At 41.5% G+C, this 27,414-nt stretch overlaps 1 protein-coding gene across 1 annotated transcript in view; it reads right to left on the reverse strand.

Moving 5' to 3' along the window:
• The window catches only part of MYH9 (myosin heavy chain 9), a 1,134,272-nt gene that overhangs the window by 326,800 nt on the left and 780,058 nt on the right, over nucleotides 1–27,414 (reverse strand). Inside the window, exons 28-30 of the mRNA XM_044075327.1 lie at nucleotides 18,060–18,272; nucleotides 10,532–10,676; nucleotides 7,703–7,909 (exon numbers count right to left, since the gene is read on the reverse strand). Coding sequence (XP_043931262.1) covers nucleotides 7,703–7,909; nucleotides 10,532–10,676; nucleotides 18,060–18,272 — 565 coding nt within the window. The remainder of the gene's footprint in view (nucleotides 1–7,702; nucleotides 7,910–10,531; nucleotides 10,677–18,059; nucleotides 18,273–27,414) is intronic.

The following is a 27,414-nucleotide window of genomic DNA, read 5'->3' on the forward strand; positions in this document are numbered from 1 at the left end:
TCTAGCACAAAACCGACAACTAGCAATGTATGGTCAGGGCCTAGGCAAGGAATACAGTAAGAAAAGTCCTTATGAGGTATTTGCTTCCCACAAGAAATACAATTAACTTTTTCTAACATCGGTCTGGAGCAAGAAAAAAGGTTTTTCCAATGGGGTACTTAGTTTTTAATGAAAACTTCGGATCTGAAATTCGAACACGAAAATCTCAGGAGTCTGCCGACCGGCACTTGTGAACTGCTTCTTCTTCGGGCACCGTGCGCGGCAAGAAAGACTGAAAACGGCATCGGTTGCATCTTTTACACCCCTGGTGCACTGACGTCAGGAAAGAGGTGACAGCAACCGACGCCGGACCTAGACTCTGGAACTCAGGCCGACTGAGGGTAGCCTGCCAGCAGGATAACCCAAGTGTAATGACTGCAACAGTGAAACACGAAGAACATCTCCTTTCTGAGATGGGTTTTATCCTGAAGGTGTGTGTTGGAACCACTGCAGTTTCCTCATATATAGTCTGGCTGGGGTAAATCATAAAGATACAAGAGGCTATGTAGCCTAGGGCCCCGAGATGCACTCTGGCTGCGAGGTATTTCCCAACAAGGAACTTTAAGTACAGGGTTAAGAAAGGTAACTGTTTGGAGAAGGAAAGGCTTTTTGAAGCAGTGTGTCCAGTAAAGCTCCCAGAAACAATCCAGTTTGTGGGGTTTGAGATTTTTGGGTACAGATGGTGAAACCCACTGATGCTACTATATTTTAATGTAAAACAGATCTGCTTTAAGTTTTTCTACGTCTGTTGCCTGACTAAAGCAAGTGTATAAAAATAAGGTAAATGTGAATTCCATTTGTCCTACAGAAGGAAATCAGCAGGACTAGACATTTTGTGAAACCCTGGGTGCAGCAGACACACCAAAGAGCAGAGAAGTGATGTACCTCATACCTGCTCTGAAGCAACCTCCTGTGAGAGCCCCCTGTGGTGATGTGGTGGTATGAATCTTTTAGATCTATGGTTATCAATGAGGGCATTGAGGGAAATCAGTAGCAGCAGTTTTTGTAGAGTTAGCATTTTGAATTTTGGGACCTGCAAGAATTAGTTGTGCCTTGACAGGTCTAGAATTTGTCTCCATGTACCTCCTTTTCTGGGGATTAACAAAAGTTTGTAGTAAAACACTCTTTGCAAAGAGGTTGATACAGGTTCAACAGCGCCTTGGTTGCACAGAAGCTGAATTTGGTTTAAAGCACTGACATTTTGGTTTGAAGGAATATCCGAGAAGCCTGAACAAATCAAAGGTTGCTTGAAATTGAGTTTCTAATCTCGCTGAATTATGTTTAAAATCCACCGATCCCTGGTAATGATTGTCCAGTTCTTGTGGAGTAGGAAGAGACACCCTCCACTTGGGGGGGGGGGGGGGTCAGGAATAGAGGATGGAGAGAGGGGGAAAGGAGAATTGTGGAGTAGGAAGAGACACCCTCCACTTTGGGGGGGGGGGGGTCAGGAATAGAGGATGGAGAGAGGGGGAAAGGAGAAAGGGAGTGCCATTTACGAGTCATGACTGTTCCCTGTTAGTCCTGGGAGGCAGAATTCCACATGCCTACTCAGGTCTGTTTGCCACTGTCTTAGCCACTGGTGATGTCTTTGGCTCCTTTCGCTACAAGGTCTCCTTTGTCTCAACTTAATATTGTGGTCAGAAAGGACCGATGTTTGGTAAAGTAATTTCAGCTGAGGTGAGAAAGTTGGACTTGAAGTCTTGACAGTTTTCATGGACTTGGCTTTACCCTTTATTTTCTTAAGCACATCCACAGCCTTGGGACCAAAAAAAATCTTTGTCTAAGGAGGCATTCGGAAGACATGTTCAGGAAGAGATTATTCCCTCACCCAGGCATGATTTCTAATGATGGATCCTGTGGCTGCTGCCGTGCGGGAAGCTTCCAAGATCTCATAAGCACAGTGTAGGGAATGCTTAGCCACTTGAGAGCAGGAGTTGCACAAATCCAGTAATTCCTTTGAGGGGGCCTTATTTTCAATCCCCATTAGATTTTTTTCCAACTGGTCAAAAATGGCTGCCTAGTACTTCACCATATGAAACTGGCAGTTCAAAGCAGTCATGCCAGTAGAGGTACAGACTTTTTTCCAAATCTGCCCAAGTCCCTGCTTTGCTCATTTATTGGTTAAGGATTTTTGGAAGAACTAGCTTTTGTCCCTTAGGGCCCAGAGTCATCACCAAGATCTGTGACAGAAGTTCTTAAAGTGTTTGTGGGACTCTAACTCTAAAATCTGTCAGGTTTCCAAGGGGCAGGGGGGGAAGGGAGTCTGGCTGTAAAGACTCAAGAAAGATGTACTCTGCCACCTCTAAGACTGGGTGGAATAGCAAGGGGTTTATGCTTCCCATCTGAAGTGCTCCTTTAGGGTAAGCAAGGTTTCCCCATAGAAATATCGTTCTCTTTTTGGGGAGGGGGGACGAGGTAAGGTTCTCCTCAGAATCAGAGTACCCACAGGAGGCAATAGATGCATCCTCCTCAAAGGCAGATTTCATCATCCTCAAAAATCCTCAGATTCAGAGTCGTCAAAAAATTTCTAGGGTGAAATATCCCATTTTCTTTTATCAGGGGATGCTTAAGGGGGAGGGAGGCATCTGGATCTGACCAAGGAAATAAAATCTCAGCCATCCTCACTAGCTCTTGTTGATAGGCCTGAGACCGGGGAGCCAGCAGACTAAGGTAAGGCGGGTGTAGCTTTTTTTTTTGAGAGAGGCCTTAGGCTTAGAGCCAAGGATGACCTCAGCATGGGGACCCAGATGGAGAGACTCCTGTGGGTGGTAAGCCAAGGCGATCTCCTGACGACAAAGTCTGAGCAATCATCGAATGCTGGAACCTGTGAAGTGGCCCTAGACCCAACCGATGAGCCAAGTACTTTGGCTTGTTACAAAATTTTATATACATACATGCCCCCTTCAGATGGTAAAACTTTTAAAAACTCTGTCTGAATGGGGATCTCCATAGAGCATGGAATGGGAAGATTTCCCTTTACCACAACGTAGTGCGATCTTGGAGTTGGTTTATTTAAATAACGGTGTGGGGAGCTTGCCCCCCTTCTAGCACTGTTTAGTTTTTTGTTTCACATTTTCGAACATTCAAATGTTCACAATCATATGGTCTTGGCCATATGAATATCGAGCATTTGGATGTTCGATTATGTGAAGTAGACCTGTACACAGACAAAGCGAGAACCCTGAAGGCATACAGGACTACAAACCGGTCCTGATAGAGGCCTGTGCCGTCACCTCAGTCGCCAAAGTGGGCTGCAAAGGCAGCTAACCTTCCACAATGATGAGCCTAGGAGGACTGGCTGACAGCAAACTAGCATTATCTGTGGCCCTAAGTCTGAAGTTCTTTTCCTTTATTTTTCACTTAAGACCAACTTCAGTTGACCAGCAGATGACTTGCTAATATTTTTAGCTAGAATCTTAGCTGTATGCTTGATAGTTCCCCTATCAAACTGGGCACAGAACTGACAGGAAAGGGGTTCTGGGCCCAAACAAGTCAAACAAAGAATAAGTCTTGGTGTGGTATCAGTTTGCCACAGTGGAAAATGTGAACTTTCTCTGCCTTTAGTCAAAACACACAAGATCATCCCCAACAGGGTACTTGGCTTTAGAAGTAATCTTTCTCTGGTGCAAAGTGAACGAGACACTGACTTGCACACTACTTTGGGCTCAGATGGCAAGGATGGTAGAAGGTCATGATGCCAACTAACTCCCTTTATATCCAGAAGTAGTGACATTTGACAAGGCATTTGCCAGCTTCAGGAAGGAGATTTTTACTTTGGTAGGTCGGGCCACCCCATGGCTTCTGCTACAGGAAACCCCACAAGTCTGGACTGCAACAGTGAAACACAAAGAACATCTCTAAGTGACTCTACAAAGTTACAAGAGGAGGTATCGATAATTAAAAGGGACCTATGCAGACGCTAATACCATTGGTACTGCCAAGCCTACTAATGTACACGGATAAAGACCTGACAACTGCCCAGACAGACTCAGGTTTGCTAGAAGCCTGAATTACAGGCAGTGTTGGCTATGACTATGGACATTGGTTATGCTAGGGGGTGGCAGCACCCAGCTGGCTAAACCTGCCACTCCTTTGCTGACAGACAAATCTCAAGGCACAGATAGCAGAAGCCAGTGCAGGGAGGAAGGGTGGGTACACTGTGGCTGCTTAAGTTGGTGAGGGTAGCTACTGTCTTCCACAAGAGGAAGTGAGCAGACATGGACGAGAGTGGGAGCACAGGCAGATCAACAGGTGGAGGAGTGCATTCTACTACCCAGGAAGGGGTTATAGCCTTAATACCAAAATATTTTTATTGCCAGAACAGCTGCCAACAGCACACCCATCTTCCATATATGCTTGCCCAGATGACCCTCCTCCAGCCTCCGACCCAGGCAGGATTCAAGAATAGTCCTCAATGCAAGGGAACAAATGGGTCCATGCATCACTGGGGAGGCTTGGTGGTCAGCAAGTAGAAGGAAGAAAAAGGATACAGGAAAAAAGTTAATGCACTGGAAATGGATCAAGAAAGTACAGACTCTGCACTTCCTAATGCCCGTTATTTTACAACTTTAGTCTTATCTCACTAAACCAGCTTCATTGCCAAGGTAGCTCAAAAAACTAACAGTCTATATTTGGGAGGGATGCCTGGGACAGACTGCTGGCTGGGGTGTACCAGAACTGCAGGATACTAGGCAACTGTCCGCATTACAGATCAGATACCAATAATCCCCTCTAAAAATGACTACTTCTACAGCCAATATTAAGGAACAGACCCAAAAACCTTTTGGAGCTTCTTGTACCGGAGAAAATATTGTCCCTATGGGAATGAAATAACATGCACAAAAAAATGATTTTCCCAGCACAACCTAATCTTGCCTTGGGAATACTCAACCTCAAGAGAATATACAAAGAGGATGCAAGTCAAACAGGGCACTGACAAGTTGAGAATGTAAATAACTCAATGTCATGGGAATAGATTACAGAAATGGATCAAAGGCTGTTCTAAGACTGCCAAAAGGAAAGTACAACTTGGTATGCATGGCAAGTAGACTTTAGGGGTCTTCCGGTATCAGGAATGGAATTGGAAATCTTTGAAGTTATAGGCAAGTTATTTTTTTTTTTTTTTTTTTTTTTTTTTTTATGGAGGCAAGGCAAGCAACTCCATAATCTAAACTGTTAACCAGAATATCAGAACATCATAAGATTTAAGACTTCAAACCATTGTATGGACTCTTGGGTGAAACTACTCAATACAAGTTTTGTATTCAGACTGGATCAAAGTTTGCAAGTAAATCAAAGATTATAACATCTTCACCTGGAAACAGCAGCACAGATACTTTCACAGCAGCACAGATACTTTCACAGAAGTGCAGTCACATCTCCCCTGGTAAGGAAATGCTGCTTGATGTGACACGGGGTGGATGGTTACACTTTTTACCACACACATTTTACCCTCCACCTCAAGACCATGCCTTGGGTCCCCTCTACCTGCACCCAAATGGCCCATTCCTTCCATGGTAGATTGAGTCAGGAATTGCCAAGCAAAGCAAGAGCCTATGGCCCATTTCTTTCAGCATGGGAATTAATCAACTTATCCTCACCATAGTAAGAGCTGGGTGGGAGAGATCAGGCCAGCTTGGTCTTGCAGGGGTGGCCTATCCACTCCCTAAGCAGAGGGTCTTCTACTCTATGGCAGCTCCTCCAAGCTCCACTAAAGCTGCTCTCAGAGAAGAAATGTGCCTCCACATGTTAACTTCCCCTTCGCTTACTGTACAATGTACACATGGCAGTATTGGCTCACTAAACTAGTTCCACTAAGTGAACATCTATAGTGATCCTGTTAATCATGATCCACGTGACAAGCTAGTTACTACCCTCCAGAAATGGCCACTAACTCCATCCACCTCTGCCAACTGTTATAGGTGTCAAGAGATGCTATTTGTTGCCTACAAAGTCAGAGCTTTATCCCTCTATGCCACCGAGCTGGCTGCTCATAATCATAACCCACTAGTGCGCTGCATTGGAGTACGCAGCTACACTCAAAGAAATGTTAACAGACCCATTTACACTTGCTATAACATTTCAGTGCAGTTTGTGTGGATATGATGACTTTTATAAAACAAATCTAAGTTGCTGTACTTACTGACAGACAGCTGCACAAAAGTTAAGTAAATCTCAGGAGCAACCCAGAGCAGAAAGGTAAGAAAGTTGAAGAAATGGGTAACGACGGAAAAAGCAACACCTCAGGAGAAAATTCAAAACACATTTACATAAATTTATTACACATCAGGACAGGCAAGCCACAGTTTGATTATACGGTTTGTCAGTGAATCTAAAATTCCAGCCAGTTATGATGCATCTGCTGCCAATCAGAGGCTCAGACGACACTCAGGATTTCTCTCAAGACATTGGAGAAATTACTATAAAACCAGACAGTCAGATGTTATACAGTTTAGGAGACACAAAAGCAGAAAATGAAAAACATAGCACTCTCTCTCAACATGTATTTGTCACTACGGTTGGATGCAACCTGACGGAAAATTAAGCTGAAAATTTTAACCAGAAACGCACTGTGCAGCCCTTTTTTGTATGGCAAAATGCTTTTATTGTAGCTTTCAGAGCTGTAAAACCTCTTAAGGATATTCTATGGTTGCTGCCATGTGTGCTTCAAGTAAATCCTAACATTCACAGTTAACCTATTTAAACAAATTAATTAGTGTCTTAACTGCTTAAATTATATTAATACACTACTTTGGTGTTTGGTTTTCAGCAACACAGGCTGGTCTAAAGCTTCACTGGGATCAAGTTCCTTAACCTGGTAAAATAACTGTGGGTATGACTGGGACTCGTGCTACAGCACTGGACTACTGGATTATCACTCTGATTTTAGATCATAACCAGTGCAACTCCATGTGCTACACAACATATTTACCAGGGTAGTGCAGTCACCATTTGTAGACATGGCCCAAATGAAAATATCAGTGAATATAATATACAACAGAGCAAGACAAGGGTTACAACAGTTTTAGAACATAATACTGAAATAGAGGAAATTAGGCATACAAGTAATAATCATGGTTATTGAGAAAATGCTCAAGTAGTAATTACTAAATGTACACTTACTTATATGTACACTACATACAATGTTAACTCCTTGGATAATAAATGAAGGATGGAAGAAGTGTTGGAAATCAGAGTGAAACAGAAAGGTACAACTTGTGCGGTAGGTCTGCTTTGGAAGCAGGAGCACTGACTTTCCCTGAGCAAATAAGGCTTTAGCTGGGTTCTGAATATGAGGCAGGAGGAAGGGTCTTTATGGGAAGAAACTGCCAAAGACTACGGATTAGAATGGAGTTGTCGTACTTGGAAATATGCAGTATTAACTTAGTCATCGCCAAAGATTTTTTCTGTTAGTTTACATAGATAAAAGGGTATCCATTTCAAATACTATTAAAGTGTGCTATCCTGTAACCAGCCTGTTAATGCACTACACAAACTTTCACCCTTGCTTGATTTTGCTTGCACAGTAAATATTTCCTGGTTTCTGCTCATATTAGAAATCCACAGGTTGATACATTTACTTCTAAAAAAACACACAAAATGTCAGCCTTATCCACTCAGCAGGAAAAAAAAAACTGTTTGCAAGTGTATTCTAATCACCCACCTGCAACTTCAGCACTTTGTCAGTAAGTTCTGCCCTTTGCCTGTCTCCCTCGGTAACTTTGACCTGAAATTCTTGCAGCTGCACTTCAACCTTCTTTTTCTTGTGCTCCAGGTCTGCTTTACTCTGCACAAGTACTTTCACTTCATTGTTCAGTTCATTGCGTTCAGACTCCAAAGATTGCTTCGCCTTTTCCAAGTTGCCTTTAACCTAAAGCAGGGACACAAGATAAACGAATTAGTGGATTCACAACAAAAAGTGGTTGCAGCATCATTTTACTACAAAACCATGCAGTCTTAATATTTTACACCAAGCTAACCATCTCTGTATACCCTGATTTTTAAAACTGCAAAACAAAACTGGTTATCCAGCAACAGGGAACAACTTTTCAGGAATACTAACTCGCTAAAGAGAGCTGAAAAATTCTTCTGTGATGTAGACCACAGCTACAGATATCCAGGAAAAGCAAAGTCCTCCCTTTTCTAATTCACAGTCAAACAAGTCTGAAAGTGGTGATCCATCTCTTCTGGAGAGGAGGGCAAAAGACAGCAGTGTGTTTACCTTTCTAAGATGCCACATACTCTTGTGAACCTTTTATATTCAAAAGGTACTGGGAGTGTCCACATGGATGCTAAAGCCATGGGTCTTACTGGCAAAAATCAATCCCTTTGATCAGCAGAGCTTTTCCAGAAATTCTTAAAAGGGTTAATCACCTGGATCTCCATTTAAATCAACATGTTTGGTGTTTCAAAACACCTAGGTGGCAAAACAGAAATTTGGTGCAAATGTCATCTGTTTCAAGTGACTGGAAACTGGCCTAACTGCTTTTCAACCATTCAGAGGTTTACGATAGCAGGCAATTCTACAAAACCTCTGGAGGAGTCCAGATAGAGAAACCAAAATAATCTAGGCACTGGACTAAAATACGCTAGGTGAAAATCACTGCATCCGACATCCAACAGCCTTAGTACAACTGTCATGGTCACTAAGGTTTAATGGCAACTTTCCTTTTCAAGAAACTTCTAAGCTTTCTAGTCTTTAGGTTGGTGGTGCAGAGCTCTACCTGATCATGTGCGGACACCTATCAAAAAAGTGTCATGCATTTTCTGACTTAAACCTTTAAGTTCTTTGCCTGAAGGAAAAGCTTTTTTTGGAAAGCAGCACAGAGCTTAGCACACTTGGCATTCCTCAACAAAGCTAAAAAGGCACTGCTAGGCTAAATCCTTTGAATTTGTCTTCTACGCATACTTGAGCTTTTCCCCATGAATTGTCAAGGACCACAACCACAAGGATTAGTGTTTCCTATCCAAAATTAAGAGTAACTTAACAATGCAATTATATCAAAGAAAAAATATTCCCAGAGGGCTTATTACTCTAACGAGAGGAGACAAACATTTATTGTGCACCCAAGGCCAACCCCCCCCCTAAACTTTTAAATGCAAGCGTATCCTCCTTTTAGTCTTGCAGTAAGCAAACACCAAGAGATGAAAAAGCTCAACTCACTGGGACTTGTCTGCAAATCTCAAAAGTTAAAGCAGTAGAAGACATATACCCTCACCTAATAACCCATGGCTGAAGAATGTACTTAGTGTCCCTTTGATAAATGTCCACTTCTTATATTTACATTTCCAACATACAGAAAAGAAGAGTCTATAATGGGCTACTCTACTACTAGATGAAAGTGGACATCACACCAGAAAGAATCGAGAGATTCTTTACTAAAAGAAAGATTACAGTGCACAGTTCTACTTTACAAACGTTACTATAGTGCTGCATGAATGGTACTTTAAGTGAAAGCCTGTACTTTTTCACTACATACATTCGAACTACATAAATTACAAAAAATAGTTAGAAACCTAAAACCCTTAGCAGCTACCCACACTTTTTTTCAATGCAGACGAAAACGATTGTCATTAAAAACAATATATGCTGCACGCATTTGAGATTGTGAAATTTCACAATGTCTCTTGCAATAGAAGCTCCTTAAAAAGATCTTTATCACGCACTTGCTACACACTACAAATTCCATCAAGAATCAAGGTCAAAAGAATGGGCATACCTTTTAATCTGAATTGTTTAGTACACTTTCACTGGCTCTTAATGCCTGCATATGATCATGCTAGCTAGCATCTTCACACCTTGAAATTTCTACTTGAGCCACCACACCCAGAGGTCACCAGCCCATCTTTGGCAACATCTACACATTCTCCAAGCTTTTTTACACTTCACACGCAGACTTGTGTTTGTAAACTTTTGTTGAAAACAGCTTTTAAATTAAAATTCAAATGAAAACAAACCATGTTTAAAAGGTACCAACATTAACGCTATGCACTTAAGACTTAAAATGAAACAGTCTGAAACTACACAGCGATAGCCACACAAATTTAATCACAAGCCAGACAGCCTAAGGAGGCACAACAGGGCCTACCCTGTGGTTAACTTGAGTGCAAAAAAATATCTGGCGGGGTTTTGGCCACTTCTTTTGAGAAGAGGGTTTCTGCCAAGTGACTGCAGGCAAACATTACCCATGGAGGGCACAGACATCAGCAAGGCATAGCCAAATGCACTTGCAATCCCCGCACAACACTGTCAACTAGTAAAATGTAATCAAGCCAATATCCAAAGTGGAATGGCTTTCTAAAGAGGGCATGCAAAACTGGTTACAGTGGACATTTTCCTTAACTTTCAAGCTCTGAAAGTATGATTTGCCACAAGTCTACCTAGCGTGGCCACAGCCAATTAATGAGACACTTAATTCCAACCTCTTATGGCAAAGGCACATCATTATTGGTTTTGACCATTAAGAATACAAGAAAATAAGTTCTCACATACCCGTTTAGCTTGTTCCAGCTGCTCAGACAAATCCTCCAGAGCCTGAGAGTGTTTTTGCCTCATTTCCTGAATTTGGGCCTCGTGAGTTTTAGCCTCTTCATCCAAGGCTTTCTTCAGCTGTGTCACTTCTTGCTCTCGCTTTGTTCTAAGAAAATGGAAAGAAAATACTTATTCCTCTTTACAGCATGGATACATGTCCTCCTTTGTAAGACTGCAACAAACAAAATATGAACAGCATGTGCGAAAGAAACCTGTTAAAGCTACAATAAGTTGTGAATTTCACTCATCAGACCTTAAAGTTATACTTTTTGCCATTACTAAAGAAACTTGTGGGGAATAAAGCTATGGCCAATGGTATTTGAAGAATTAATGTAATACAATTAGGAGTAGGACCAGTAGAGGAGGGTTAATCCCATATCAGTAGTGTGCACTCCCTGGCGCTAAACACATCAAAATTAAGGCTTTTACCAGAAGCAAACCAGGTTTCACTTCCCAGCACTGCAGAATACATCTGCAAAGTGCTACTGCTATACAGAAGACGTTTGTGAATTTTATTTGGTATACTGGAAATTTTCATTTACTAGAAATCTTAAGGCCCAAAAGGTGAAGCAATGCACCTCAAGACTTCCACTTTTGCAGAAGCATTACTTTGAACTGGACAAAAATCTAGTGTACACTGACAGGCCATTACCATTCCAAAATATGCATGGTGACCGACAATGGACACACTGATTGGGGTATTCAATTCACATACCCTTATGGAAAGGAAACCAGTCACTAAACTATTGCGTTTGGACTATTAGGATAAGTCATCTACACTAAGAGGGGCCAGAGCAAAATATTTCAGGAAAAAAAAATGACATTCTACAAAACTCAGTTAAAAGATAAAGTACCGATGATACAACTGATCTCAACCTTTTTAAACTTACCTCTCAACTGTCCAGAGTTTAGACTGCCCCCACTAGCCCTGTTCCACTGTCTTCAAGTAATGCTGTTACTAAAAAAGAGGCAAACCAATAACAGTGTGCGCTTTCACAGAAACTCTTTTGCACTGTACAAGCATGTGGCCAAATGTACCATAACATGCGCAGTACATCAGTAAAGCATTAAGCCGCAGAACACTAAAATGCCATTAAACATTTAAGAAACGTAAGTAATTTCTTTAATGTCATTATACAATAGTAATAACCCACTACCGAGTGGGTGTTTATCAAGTCTTACCCACGCTTGGTTTTTAATGACAGTCTTCACCCTTGTGATCAAATCATGCCGTGGGTATGATATACCCAGATGCAGTCTGTTATTGCTCAAACTACACTTAGTGCTAAAGAAAACATCGGAATCACAGCAGAAAGTTGACCATTTTTTGGGTAGGTAAGCTGCTGAAGATGCAGACAACATAATATATGTTCTGTGGAAACCACCTTACTAAGAAAGGATAAGATAAAGGCTACAAGAAACTTCCAAGAAATACAAAGAATTCTGCAAAACAATTATACCAAGATTACGGAAAAGGAGGCCAATAGCCAAGGCAGGAGATAACCGTGATGTATAAAATCAGCTGGAACTCCCCAGAAATTTGGAAGATGGGGAGAAAGATCTAGAAAGTTTTGTATAAACATTTTCAAAAGGGAAGAGGGAGTAACAGCATTTAAGACTAATATGTGGTTGCTGTACTACAGAAACAGGTTAAGGATCCTTCAGATCCAGTCTCTCAGAATCAGTTTTAAACCATAATTATGTGTTTATGTCTAAACTAGCCAAGAATGGCTAAAGGGTTACCAAAGTAGACCTAGATCAATGTGATTTTTTTTTTTTTTTTTGCAAGGGGGGGGGGGGGGGGTGCACATTTAAAGAACAATGAACCAGAGAGGGGCAGCACTCGAGAAAACATGGCTATTTTGGTGGGTCTTGATGCAGAGAAAGGATATGATACAGTCAGCTTGGATTTTATAAGTAGGGTAGTGGTACTGTTTGTTCCTTTACAGAATAGATTAATGAGAATATACGATTGGAGGGTTCCTCTCTGATTTGCAGTACATGAATCAGGAAGATGTCTTCCTCTGTTAGATTTGCAGCCACTGGCAAAGAAAATGCAGAATTAAATTCAGTGATATAACTAATATGGTACCCACAGGTTAGTTTTATTTGCAAATATTTTGTACTTGATAAATCCAGAAAACATTTTGGTGGTTTGGAACATCTGAGACAGTTAAGACTTTTTGGTGCATTAAATACAAATCCAAGGCTAAATCAGTAAATTTGCAGCACACAGTTCACTTATTCTCAATGCTTCATTATGTCCCCATAACTGTAAGGAATGACATTTAAGTGTACGGGTTAAAAAGGAATCTATTGTCCACTAAGGATATGTGGGAAGAAAAGGATAAAAATTGAGAAACGAGAAAGTTTTTGATCGCGGCTATGGAGAGCAAGGTACAAGTTGTGAAAATGTTTTTAAAGCCTTGTAGTCATATATATGCTAGGCATATTTGCATCAACCAAAATGACAAAGTAGGTGAAACGTTACTTGGGAAGGGAAGATGACAATAGTTTTAACTCTCTCCATAGTACAAGGTAGTTATTTAAAGTGGTTTTAGAGCTATGCAGTTGGGAGTTTTTATGCATAACTCAAGGTGGTTACAAATCAAGTGAAAATGATTATAAAATGGCAACCATTAAAGTAATAGAAAGTATGAAGAACCAAGTCAGTGTCTGCATACAACATAACTGTAAAAATAAATTGATGTTATAATAAACTGGGCAAAGAAAATAAACTTACAAGGAACTAAGAAATTTATAAGAATCTAAAGCATGCAACAAAGTCTAGGTGGTTTATGATTTATGCTTGGAAGTATTAGCAGAAGTATTTTATGCCTCAAGCAGAGGATTTTTTCTCAGGAAGACAGCAAATGCTCAAGCTGTGATGCAGAAGAGGAAATTGTGAACATGTTTTTTGGGACTGTGAGAAGGTGGTAGATTTTAAAACTCCCTACAGAGTACTTAAACAGAAATGTTGGGGGAACAAATGGTTGCAACTAAGGAAAGGATTCTTGTGAGCCGAGATAGAAGATCTAAATTGCCTAGACATAGTATGGTCTTAAGTTTAATGCCACTGGTGGTCAAAAAGCAAAAATGGAAAGTATGGGAACAGTACATACAAAGGGCGGACATTCAAAGGAATGCAAAAACTGAGCAAGTTATACACACTTTTTGAGTGAATTGCTATATACTGCATGACAATGGAAATTTAGTTTTTCTGTTCAATGTAAACCCATGTTATGGTTCAAAATATGGAAGTGATTTAAACTGTAGAAATGTCAGCAAGGAAGAAAATGCATTAATGATCATGCTCTAGCAAAGATACCTGCTGCCCAGCTGTGCAAACTTAAATACTGCTCCACCACAGTCAACATTAGGCACCCCATAAAACCTACAGTTGCAGGTACGCCCACAATACTGCAGGGATGGGCGATGAAGAAACCAAAAGCTTGCTTCAGGCAAGCAAACATGGGTGCATTTCTATTCAGACAGGCTAAACAGCCCATTGTTCGCAAGCTGGGAAGAGTGATGCCACCAAAAGTTGCAGCCGGGTCTGCTTCTGCCAAAGTATTAGACTGGTTGCAGCAGTAGTGCCTTTAAATATGCAGCTCTGTGCATGCAGTTCTGTAGTCCCTAACTTGCAGCCAGGCAAATGAAAATCAGCAGTTTGGGTTACTTAGAACTGTCCTTTTAAGGATGTTTTCAAAGTGTCCTTTAAATTAGCTTTAAAAAGTCTGAATTGTCCTTTTTGCTTCAACTACAAGTGGACAATCAAGCTCAGATGCTTGTGGCATTGGAACTTGGGGAAGAGCTGATTTATGTTTCCATTACAGAAAGTTTCATGCAGAAAGGACAATTTTATATGGGGTGTATGGGGGACGTGAAGGGAAGAAGATCAGGAATGTGGAATGTAGTATTTGTAGGGTCTTTTTTCCTGTTTCAAGGCTATTTTAACATTGGGGGTTTGGAAGTGTCTATGACAGTTTAGAGATACTATGGCATTTGTGCAACTAAATACTTACAGCTGAGAAGTTTCTGTATGTATGTGAGGGGAGAGGATATAGATACTTATTTTTAAGCACAATGTTAGACTCATGGACGTGAGAAAGGAAAGGGGAACTTCTCCAAGCTATGCAATAAGATGTGCTTCCATATTAAGTTACAAAACAGAATGGAGACTCAATTTGCTCTAAAGGTTTATGTTTCAATTGATTTTACAGATTAGTCTGATAATTTTTCCTTTGTAAAAATACGAAAACATTTAAAGCATTTTTTGTGGAATTTCCTGTCTCACTTTTTTTCAGTTATCCACACTTGCAGACGTACGGTTTTGATTTTATTCTCAAAGGGTTCAGCCAACTGTTTCACGTTCTTATTTTTCCCATAACTGGTCTGTTGGTTGTTAGTTTTGCAATGTTACCATGCTCCTTTTGGATTTGAAAATTGTGTCACTTGTGTATTTATACCAAGGGACACTGTTGACTGTTTTAAATAATTTTTCTTCACTAAATGGGTAGACGGGCTGGTTGTGATAACCTGTCTGGTTTTGTAGGGCTACTGTGCTTATGTGAAACAAGTTGTGTCCACAGTTTCTTTTTTTTTTGCTAACTAAAATATCTGGGATGTACAGAGGAAGTGGCTGCAACTGGAGGGGGAGAGTATGTTAGTCATCACTGACATACAGTACCATGATGATCACAAATAAGTCTGGGCTTTTTGATGGGACAGAGCTGGAAGGGCTGCCTTGCTACTAAAAATGTTGCTAGAACCAGCATGCAGGTGCAAAAGCAAATGGGGAAGACACCACCAAACTGGTCCTGGCACTTGTATAAGGTAGACCTACTTGCCAACTTCCTTTTGTGATAGTGCACAAACTAAAATCTAACATATGACTATTTTTAGTACCGATAAAAATGCATAACATGCCAAAATATTTATTTTATTTGGATTATTTTACATTAATAAAAAAGGCCACACAAAAAATAATAAAAAGAATTGCAGAGGAACAACAAAAACAATAAAAACATAAAATAAAATAACTTGTTAAAATAAAAATAAAATAAACATGAACTCAAATCAACAGAGATCATACATAAACATATGAGTTGAAGATCAGAATAATTTATTCTAGCACATAAATAGAAAGGATGTACAATGTAAAGCAATAGCAAATAAAAATTTACAAGCTCGGAGTAAGAGTAGTAGAAGAAAAAGGTGAGATAAATAATAGATGGGACAGAGTCAGAGATAAAGAGAGAGACATAGAAGAGGTGAGAAGAGAGAAGAGTAGGACAGCAGGAGTGGAAAGGTAGACAGCACAGCTAAATAAAAGGGAAAGGGGAAGGTAAGGGTATTAAAGGTGAAGGGGAGGGAAAGATTTACCTGGGTGAGGGAAGATTAAAAGGAGAAAGTTATGGGAATGGAGTTTGTTTTTTTTTTAGAGTAGAGATTGATTTGATGAGAAGAAAGCAAAGGGGCAGCAAATGCCCAACCCACCCACTACCAACAGTGTAAGTCCAGTGTTTGTGAAAAGTTTTCAGGTTTGGTTTTATACCTTTATAATTGGTGACGAATGGTCAGAGAGGAGGGAGTATATAGGGGAGTATAAGTTGAGTGAGAATAGGTGTGTAATTTAGTGGTACAGTAGTTTATGTGGGCTATTGTGAGTTGTGAGATAGTGAGATAGTTTTGTAGTTCCAGATCAGCCAGCTTGTCCAGCCAGATTAAGTTAATGGATGGAAAAAAGTTCTGGCGGGGTGGCGAAAGTGCACTGTTGCTATTGTGCTAGGTTGCTAGTTTTAGTTTGGTTGAGGTTGGTGAAGATAGGAGAGTTAGGAGAGATAAGGTGTGAGCAATAAGAGATAAGATATAAGTATCTAGAAGAAGGAGAATTAGAAAAGATAGAAATGGTTTAATATTTGATTGTTTTTTGATTTGATGTTTTCTGTATACTGTTTATTTGTTATTGTATTGTATAAATACAGTTTAGTAGATAGTTAGTTTAGGTTATCTATTCAGTTTAGTTACAGAGTTGTTATCAGAGATGGTGAAGTTTAGTGGAGGAAGGGGGTGGTGGGGGGGAGTAAGGAGAGGAGTGGTTTGGTTTTGAAGAGAAAGTTGGTTTTTAGAGAACCATGTTTCTACTGGCTCTAGTGAATGAGTTTTAGTCTGGAGATCTGGATGGAGAATGAGATGGATGCAGAGGCATGGAGGAGTGAATCATGGTAGATATTGAATGCAGGTCAGCTTGAGGAATTACGAGTGGAGATCATTTATCAGAAGAGGAAGAGGAGAAGAATGGAGAATGGAGCCCTGAGAGACCTGAGGGATAGTAATGGGCAGTAACAGAATGGTGTAAGGATGTGGTTTCCCACAGAATGTCTGTTACTGAGGTATTGTTGATGACCATGAATGTAAACCAAGAAAGAGTGATTCAAAAAAATGATTTTTAAAAGAAAAGAGTGGTTGACCATGTCAAAACCATGTCAAAGGTCAATAAAGAGAGAGAGAAGATTATTGTATTGATTGTTGTGGTTGGTATCTACAAAAGGAAAGGAAAAGCAGGCAGTGGTGGGAGGTATGGTCTAAAACCATGCTGACAGTTAGCTATAATATTGTGAAGAGATTTGAGAAGAAGTTTTTTGTTGTTGATGAATACATTAAGTTGTTAGTTTAATAGAGAGAAGAGCAATAGGTCTAAAAGTTAGGTCTAAAGTAGTCATAGAGTCACCACCTTTGTGTAGTATGATAATAATATGAGAGATTTTGTCATGATGGATTCTTCCTTCTGGTCCTGTTTGTTTATAAGTATAGTGGTGATGGGTAAGCTTATTCTGCCTTTGCCTTTTGAAGAAAGGAAGGGAGGAGTTCAGGCAGAGGGGGGGGCAAGGTTTTAGTTTGTGAATAAGTTTATAGATATATATCCAAAGGACAGCATATATCCAAAGGACAGCATAACAATCCTACAAAGCAATGGTTTAGTGCATTACTGGCTATCCCAATGAAAAGTTTACAGGGGCAATGCAAACACAAGTAAAGGATAATGGCATGCGGCAGTTGACAAAACCTTACCCTTTGGATCGTTTCACAGCCCAACCCCTTTCCTAGTCTATACTTTGGCCATTTCTGTCAAGTTTGGAAGCTAAAGTGGCACCACTATACTGCAACCCTCCCAATATATCCATACTGGCCAGTGTAAGCTTGACAAAGATTTTGCTTCAAATAAGTGATTCATATTTAAATATTAAAAAATGAAACTGCATAAATAGAGTAATTTCACTGTCCACCTCTTCCAAACAAGGTTCCTTATACTGGTGAACTTGTAGAGATGAAAGTTTGATAACAAAACTACACATAAAGATGAACTAACATTTTAACAACAGTAGACAAACATTACAGGCAAAAAAGCTCAACTGTTTGTGAAAACTATTACTGCAGTCTTGGGTTTGGGGGTATGGATTGGGTTGCGCCCAAGCATTTTCCGTACCTCATTTCTTGCTGTGCAGCTGTGGAATCAAGTGTGTCCTCTAGCTCGGTTTTCAGTGCTTCTAGCTCTTCTCCAAGGTCACGTTTCTGTTTCTCTGCTTTGTTTCTGGCATTTCTCTCTGCTTCCAAATCTTCTTGTAGTTCACCAAGCTGGGCTTCAAGTTCTCTAATCTTTTTCAGAGCCATATTCTTCTGAGTAGTTTCTTCCTCAATCCTATACACAGACAAAAATAAAGCTCAAACCTTTTTGCTTCAGTTTTTCTACGATAACACTTGAAAATAACATCCTGAATTCCAGTAAAAATATACATACACCAACACATCATGCATGACTGGTGTTTAATTTACAAAGTTTCCACCAAGTCCCTGCTTAGAATGCACACCAACTTCTTAGCACAAGAAATCTGGCCAAAGCTTAAAATAAGGCCGCAAAAGGGAGTTTTTAACTATTGCTCTGAAAAGCCTAGAAAGTTGACAGAACACTATTTGTGTTTGTATGCATTTTCTGAATATGAAGTCTGAAAATTTAGATATTTGACTTCAATACTCTGGGATTTATCGGAAAAACCACAAGTTTTATGAACAGACTAAAAATGAGGCAAAAATCTGGATAGTTGAGTGGTATGATAGAATGTCAAGTTATGCCAAAAAGCTTCTCCAAAAATAGAACACAAGACCAATTTTGTTTACACCAATGTTTGTGCTAAAAGCATCATTAATCTCTCAATCATGGAAATAATCCAGATTTTTGCAGTAAATTTTAATTGTGGAAAAGCACAACTGCACTCTCCAAATGTCACTTTGGCAACAATACAGCAGACAATGGCACCATTTTAATGTTCAAAAGCAACCATCTCAAACAAAAAAGCTCCTATAACCTACCTGCTGGAACATTTTTCACCTTTTTGTGCTATTAATTCAACAAATAAAACCTGCAACTTAAAATAACCCAACCCAGTTTCCCTCCTTTTCAAAAAGCTATGCAATACATGTGGAACCCATTGATTTTTCGTGTGTTAAAGCAGCATACACTAGCATAATAAACTGCAACAGCAGCAACTTGAAGCACATAATTTACAATGTCAATTAAGCAGCAACTTGAGTGACTCACCAATGTATTTAAAGGAAGTAGTTCTGCAAACTGCTTCATACCAAGTCTTAAAGTCAACTAACACCACAAGTGAAACATTCAGCCACTATACTGTGCTTTGACAGTAAGGGCAGGAGTGGTGGTGCAGTGATTAGCATTGCCGCCTCACAGCAAGAGGTTCTCTGGTTCGATTCTCAGTAGGGGTGCCTTCTGTGCAAAGTCTGCATGTCCTCCCTGCAGTCTTGTGGGTTTCCTCCAGGTGCTCCGGTTTCCTCCCACATTCCAAAGACATGCTGCAGGTCAAACTGCTTTGACAGCAAAAAAGCAAATCCCATTGAGGATCAACTATAGCACATACTGGTGGTGCACAAGCCAAGAAAAAGTAGTGTCCATTTGCCAAATGGGTAAGTACATTGGTCCTAGGACCCTTTTCAAACATGACCAGGAAAAAATTGATGTAGACCGGCAAGTTTTACTGCGTACAATTATGAGTCAAAAAGTAAAGCATGAATTAGTCTGCACTACCAAAACAACTACACAGTACAAAACTGACAGATGCACTAAATAAAAATGTGACATTTTCATTTTAAAGAAAGTACATTGGATGCATAGCATTTACATTTCATTCTGCACACAGTGGAAGCATTAAGTGCCAGAAAATGCACTACACTGTATAAAACAAACTAGTGAAAGACTAGAGAATGTCACTGTGAACACATCCAGTAATTACGGGAGCATGCTTTATCACATGTGTACAAAGTAAACTTGGAGGAATGCAATTTTTCATTATCAGGAATTTGCTTTGGAAGTATATCAGCCAATATTCAAAAAGGCCCTTTGCAATGGGAAGGCAGAAGTACATCCATCTGCATACTTGTGCAGCTCAAACCTTCAAGGAGCAGCATACAACCTTATCTCATGCCACATTCAGTCTGCACTGTGTACACATGCACAACAGTTCCCAGACCTTTAAACCTTCACATCTGTTACATACTTTAACAGGGTCTCCCTCTACAACAGAAAAAAGAATACAAATAAACACTACAAACTTGTAATGGATTCAACTGCTTTCAACAAGCAACTACTTAAATTACCAAAACGGTTGGCAAACTGTAAAAGCAGCCTCCCACAAATTATATGTGCATGTCTAAACTTTAAGGAAGGATTACAACAGTCAACCAAGCCAGTTAATATGGATAGTATGTATCCAATGAAACAAGACCAGCTAGCAGTCCCTTATCTCAGCAAAGGAAAAAGTTAAAGGACAGCTTGCCCTTTTCCAAAGAGAGTATGTCAAATATAAAAGTTATGTACTTGGCATAACTATAAATCTGTGGGGTGTCTTTGGTTCAGCCTGTGGGTTATCAGATCTGATGGGGATCAATGACCACCCACACTCAAAAGACTTCAGTTCAGAGCTCTGCCTCCTCTAACTCAATGTCTAACCCTAATCAACAAACCTTGAACAGAGTTTGCCCCTCCCCAAACAGTTCAAGTGCAACTCCAAAAATCTCAGATACCAAGGACCCCCCCACACACACGGGGGGGGGGGGGGTAAGAGCTACATGACCTAGAAGACCAAAGTACTGAGAACATAAAGTACAGTTGTGTACACTTACCATAAATGTAGATGTTAGAGTGCATTCACTGTTGCAGGCATTACATTTGGGTAATCCTGCTGGCAGGTTGCCCTCAGTCAGCCTGAATTCCAAAGTCTTGGGGTGCAGCATCGACTGCTGTCGCCCCTTCCCTGACGTCAGGTCGTCAGGGGTATAAAAGAAGCAGCAGATGCCATTTTCTTTAGTTTTTCTTGCCCCAGATGTCAGGTGCCCCCTAAAAGGGTAGCCAAAACTTATATCTATATAAACAATTACATGCACCAATATAAACTTTACCTTCATCTACAAGCAAATACACCACATAGGTTGTATAAATCATAGAAAGAAAGATAAGTTCCATCAGAAGAAAAGGGGGATGGCGGGTGGGTAACCTGGACTGCAACAGTGAATACACTCCAAGATCTACATTTACGGTACGTGTACACAACTGTACTAGTCACTACATTTGGATAGAGTCCCAAAACTATGGTTGGGAGGCTGGAGCTAAACAGCATTAGGAGCGGCTATGAGGCCCTGCAGAACTGCAGTGGCAACGCCTGCCCTGGATTTAGAGTACAGTGGCAGAGGATAGTGCTTTGTAAAGGTGTGCACTGATCTCCAAGTAGCTGCCTCTAAAATGTCCTTGGTTGGTACTCCCCTGAGAAAGGCTGCTGAAGTGGCTGCAGCTCTGGTGGAATGTGGTCTAATGCCCTTAGGCATTTGCTTGCCATGGTATAAGTAGCAGAAACGAATGCAGTGGCCTATCCACTTTGAAATAGTCTGCTTTGAGATGGCCTTTCCTTGCGACCCTGCAGCATATGCCACTAGTAATTGCTCTGTCTTTCTGAAAACTTTGGTTCTGTCCAAGTAGAATCTAAGCAGTCTGTACGTCCAAAGAATGCAGAATTATTTAACCCTTGTTCTGTGGATTTGGATAAAGTTGGCAGATTAATGGTTTGGTTAAGAGCCACACTGGACACCACTTTAGGCATAAATGTTGGGTTTGTCCTCAGGGAGACTCTGTCCGGATAAAAAATGATAAAAGGTTCCACAGCCATGAGTGCTTGTAGCGCTGAAACAGGTCTTGCAGACATTACTGCTAGGAGCAGAGCTGTTTTCCAAGATAAAAACTTTATATCAGCATTAGCAGCTGGCACAGAAGGAGCAAGGAGAGTTTTTCCAAGACATAGTTGAGGTCCCATGCAGGCATTGGTGATCTCCTTGGAGGCCTTAAATTTTTGGCTCCTCTGAGGTACTGTTTTAATAATGGATGAGAAAAGATTGGTGGCTCTGCATTGTAATGAGCTGAAATGGCAGCGGCATGAATTTTAATAAATAAGATAGGCCTTTGTCCAGCATCTCAGTTAAGTATTGTAAAATCTGAGGAATATTTGGCACAGCTGTATCTGTTCCTTGTGCCTGGTTCCAAGCACAGAATCTCTTCCATTTTCCAGCATAAGATTTTCTAGTACTAGGCCCTTCTGGCTTCCAAAATGACATCCATCACAGCTTTGCTGAAAGGTGTGTTTTGTATGACTACATTATCCACCATGCTGCCAGGTTTAAAGTCCTGAGCTGGCTGTGCAGGATCTGATTGTTTTGCTGGGACAGTAGATGAGGTACTTGAGGTAATATCCAAGCTGGGCATTGAGACAAGCTCCTTAATATTGGGCACCAGTGCTGGCGGGGCCAGTCTGGAGCAATCAGTTATCTTTGGCTTCTCCTGTCTGACCTTTAGGAGTACCTTGGGGAGGAAAGGCCGGGGGGGGGGGGGGGGGCATATACTGATAGTTTTTTCCAGCTGGAGGATAGGGCGTCCACTTTCCATGCTTGTCTGTGATAAATCCTTGTGAAGAATCTTTTTAGTTGGTAGTTGAGGGGAGGCAAATAGATCCATTTCCGGGCGTCCCCATTTCCTTATCATACTGAAGACTTATGGAACCAGCTGCCACTTGTGGGGATCCATGAGGTTTCTGCTTAGTTCGTCTGCCAGAGTATTTTTCCTTCCTGGCAAGAATTATGCCTGCAGATGTACTTGGTAAGTCAATGCTGTGTCCCACAAAGTCATGGCTAGTCTGCAAAGGGGGTAAGAACGTGTGCTCCCCTACTTGTTTATATACCACACAACAGTGGTGTTGTCGGTCTATCAGTAGTTGTCCTGGATGAAGTGGGTCCTTGAGGGCTGTCGGGACATTTAGAACAGCTAGCATCTCTTTTTGATTGATATGTAGATGCATTTGGTTTGAGGTCCAGGTGCCCTGAATGTATCTTCCTGCCATGTGGGCTCCCCAGGCATAATCTGATGCAGCCGTTGTTGGTGTCTGCCTGGCTGGGGGTAATGTGAATGGCTGTCACTTGTTTTGGTGACAAGCCTTTGCCCACCATCAAAACTCCTGTTGCAGGCAGGGAATGAGAGTAATTATAGTTTCCAGGCTGTGGCAATGTGGAGTCCAAACACTTTTTAGGTACCATTGAAGTTTCCACATATGCAGTCTTGCATATGGAATTAGTAGGATGCAGGATGCCATGAAGCCCAAAGCCTGCAGAATTTTTCTTGCAGATAACTGGGCCTTTGTTGCTAACATTTTGAAATAGGTAGTCAGTTGCCTTTTTCTGGCGGGAGATAAGCCATCTGGGCGGTTTAAGCTTGCACCCAGGAATATTATCTCGAGAGGGTACTAGCTTTGATTTCTTTTCGTTGACTGTGTACCCTAGGCATGTTAGAAGTTTTTTCACAAACGCCAGATGCTGTAGAAGGATGTCCTTTTTCTCTGCTTGAATTAGACAGTCCAGGTAAGGATATATTTGTATTCCTCTGTCTGCAGAATGCATTAACTGGTGCCAGGCATTTTGTAAAGACCCTGGGCGCAGTAGATAAGCCAAAGGGCAGTGCAGAGAATTGGTAATGCATTGAACCAGCTTTGAATCTGAGGTATCATCTGCATATTTGTTTGATTGGGACATGCAGGTATGCCTCTTTTACATCTAAAGTTACAAGCAAAGTGTTCTTGCCCAGCATGGGCAGAAGCTGCTGCAAAGTCAACATTTTGAATTTTGGTATATCCAGGAATGTGTTCAGAATAGATAGGTCCAGTATTGGCCTCCAGGCCTTGTCCTTTCTGGGTACAAATAACAGTCTTGAGTAAATTCCTTGACCCCGCTCTTGCTCTGGCACTTGTTGAATGGCCCCTCATGTCCATGAGGGATGAGACTTGTTTTTGTGCCTCTGCCCATTGATTGTTTGGCTGATCTGGTGGACCCCAGCCATAAACAAACTTTACAACAAGAGGAGAAAGCTACTTCAAGGATAGAGCAAAATCCCTAAAAGGGAAGACATCTCTGATCAATACTAGTAAAAAACTAAGATCACTCATAAAATCATCCAAGGCCAACTTTGAGAGAAAAATCGCCAAGGACTCAAAAGACAATCATAAGGCCTTCTTTAGCTATGTTAGAAATCTGGGTGGAAACTCCCAGATATGCTCAGAATTAGTCCAAAATGATACAAAAATCAGTGAACCCACAGACATTGCAAACATACTGGCAGACAGGTTCAGTGAAAATTTCTCTCCTCCCTCCCCCCCAAAAGGAGAAATATCTATCCTAGCAGAGTGTAGCCTCCCAATCATCTCAAATGCCCAGGTGAGAGCTGCTCTCTCTAAAGCTGAAAACACAGCATCAATGGGACCGGATGGTGTCCCCGGCTGTGTGCTACACGAACTCAATGAGGAACTAAACCCACACATAAGGTTGCTGTTTAATCTTAGCCTTACCACAGGATACGTACCCAAAGAGTGGCGTACGGCAACTGTGGTCCCACTCCACAAAGGTGGTGCTTCTATGGACCCTGGTAATTACTGCCCCATAAGCTTAACAAGCCTGGTCTGCAAAGCTATGGAGAGGATCATAATGGCACTCATAAATAAAGACATAGGGGACCTACAGACATTGGATCCTACCCAATTCGGCTTTGTCAAGGGCAGATCATGTCTCTTGAACTTGGTCGACTTTTTTGAAACAGTCACCAAGGCCATTGATGAGGGTAAGGCAGTTCACACATCCTATCTTGACCTTGCAAAAGCTTTCGACAATACCCCACTCGGGTATCATAGAAAAGCTCACCAGCTTAAATGTAAACCCATATGTCACAAGATGGGTTGCAAACTGGCTCAAGGACAGAACCCACAGGGTTAGAGTTGCTGGTGCCATGTCAGACTCCAAGCCGGTCACAAGCGGTGTCCCACAGGTCTCAGTCCTGGGCCCCCTCTTGTTCGGCATCTACTTTTCAGAAGTGCAGGCAAACATAGGAGGATTGTGGCTGACAGTCTGCAGATGACTGCAAACTGGGCGCCATAGTTGAAAATCCATCAGACACAGATATCCTTCAGAGGGGTCTCATAGAAACGGATAACTGGTGCCAGAGCCATGGCCTTAAGCTAAACACCAAAAAATGTATAGTCATACTCTTTGGTAAAAACAAGGTAACCCCAAGTTACCACATAGGTGGCAATTCATTAAGCACAGAAGAGGTTATCAGGGACCTGGGGACCCAAGTTGACAGTAACCTTTCTTTTGACACTCACATTGCCAAAGTGGTTAGGAGGACCTTCTACATTGCCCACTTGATTATGAAGGGATTCACATCCAGATCAAGGGAGGTCATTGTTCCCCTGTACTCTTCACTTATCAGACCAATGATAGAGTACAATGCCCCATTCGGAATGCATCTTACCCGACACCTGCAGCAATTGGAAAGACCCCAAAAGTTCCTCACCAAAAGGATAAAGGGGCTCAAAAGTATGCCATATGCTGCCCGACTGAAGAAACTCCAGCTCTATTCAGTCGTATACCGTCTGCTCAGAGGTGACCTGTGCCAGACATACAAGGCCATGTCCAACCCGGAATTAATGGACATGCTCCACCTCAAAAAATCCAAATCCACCAGAGCCACAAGAGCAAGAGACAAACCTCAACACGGATATAAATAGGACGTGCTGGAGGGACAGATTCATCACCCAGAGACTCCCTATGCTGTGGAACAGAATCCCGGTCCATGTGAGACAGAGCACCGCGCTGGCTCTGTTCAAGAGGAATCTTTACCAGTGGATGGGAGATCGTAGGTTTACCCCGGGGACCATCTCTGTATCACTGCTGGACAGAGGCACGGCAAACTAATGGGTATAGTATTCTTCAACCTAAGGGGTGGTGAAAGCCACACAACTCTGGCTAGGCTTATAAATGCCCTAGGGCAGATAGCCTAGTATGAACCTATGATCTGGCCAGCCGTTTGCCTTTGGCAGGGTATGGAAATGGAACTTGTAGCCTTGTGACACGATATTTAGAATCCCCTTGTCCTGGGTTATAATGTGCCAATTTTGAGAAAAAAGTTCTAATTTTCCCCCTAAGGGTGCTGCCAGGAAATAAGTGCTTGGTGCAGGCAGGGGGAAGTCATTGGGACTGTTTCCTGTAAGGTTGTGATTTGTCTTTTCCACTTTTGCAGGTAGAAGCACCCCATTGCTTTGACCTGTATGAACCTTGCGCCTGGGATCTGCCTCTAGGGCTTCTGGATCTGCCCCTTTGAGGTCTGTCTGACACAGGAAAGGACCAACTCTTTGTAGGCCAGTGTCTACTAAACCTAGGTGGCTAGACTTGTAAAAAAACTGAGTTTGCATAGATTTAGCTTTGTCCTCCATTTTCTTTTACACCTCTTCTGCCTTAATACCAAACAAAGTATCATGCTGTAAAGGTGCATCTAATAATTTAACTGACATGATCAGGCAAATTTTGTTCCTTTAACCAAGCATGCCTCCCAATTACAGAACCCATAACTGCGGCCCTGCAGGAGGCCTCCAGAGAATCAAAACTACATTGCAAAGTATGTTTTCCAACTTGTTCAGCTGCATGCAATAAATCCTGCATTTCCTTGTTTTCTGCAGAGTTTAACATTTTCTGTTTAAGCAATGCCATGTTGCTGATATTTAAGCATCTGAAAAGTACAGTTATGTACCTACCATAAATGTAGATGTTAGAGTGTATTCACTTTTGCAGTCATTACTCTTGGGTTATCCTGCTGGCAGGCTACCCGCAGTCAGCCTGAATTCCAAAGTCTTGCTCCGGCGTCGGTCGCCTCTTCCCCGACGTCAGTGTGCCAGGGGTATAGAAGATGCAGCAGATGCCATTTTCTTCAGTTTTTCTTGCCCCAGATGTCGGGTGCCCCCCAAAAGGGTAGGCTAAAAATTATGCCAATAAACATGCATGCACTAAGGTAAACATTTCCTTCATCTACAAGCAAATACACCACATAGGTTGCATAGAATAGAGAGGTACAGATAAGACCCAGCAAAAGAAAGGTGGATGGTGGGAGGGTAACCTGGACAGCAACAGTGAATACACTCGAACATCTACATTTATGGTAGGTACACAACTGTACTATGTTCGTGTTTCACTGTTGCAGCCATTACTCTTGGGTTGAATCCCGCTGGGGCTAAATAGGATTAGGAGAGGCTATGAGGCCCTGCAAATTGCAGTGGCAAAGCCTGCTCTGGATTTAGAGTAGAGAGGTAAGTGGTAGTGCTTTGTAAAAGTCTGCACTGAACTCCAAGTTGCAGCCTCTAAGCTGTCTTTGGTTGGTAATCCGAGGAAGGCTGCTGAGGTGGCTGCTGCTCTGG

The sequence above is a fragment of the Protopterus annectens genome, chromosome 1.part1 (assembly GCF_019279795.1).
Source record: "Protopterus annectens isolate FY-2018-M chromosome 1.part1, PAN1.0, whole genome shotgun sequence".
Lineage (NCBI taxonomy): Eukaryota > Metazoa > Chordata > Ceratodontiformes > Protopteridae > Protopterus > Protopterus annectens.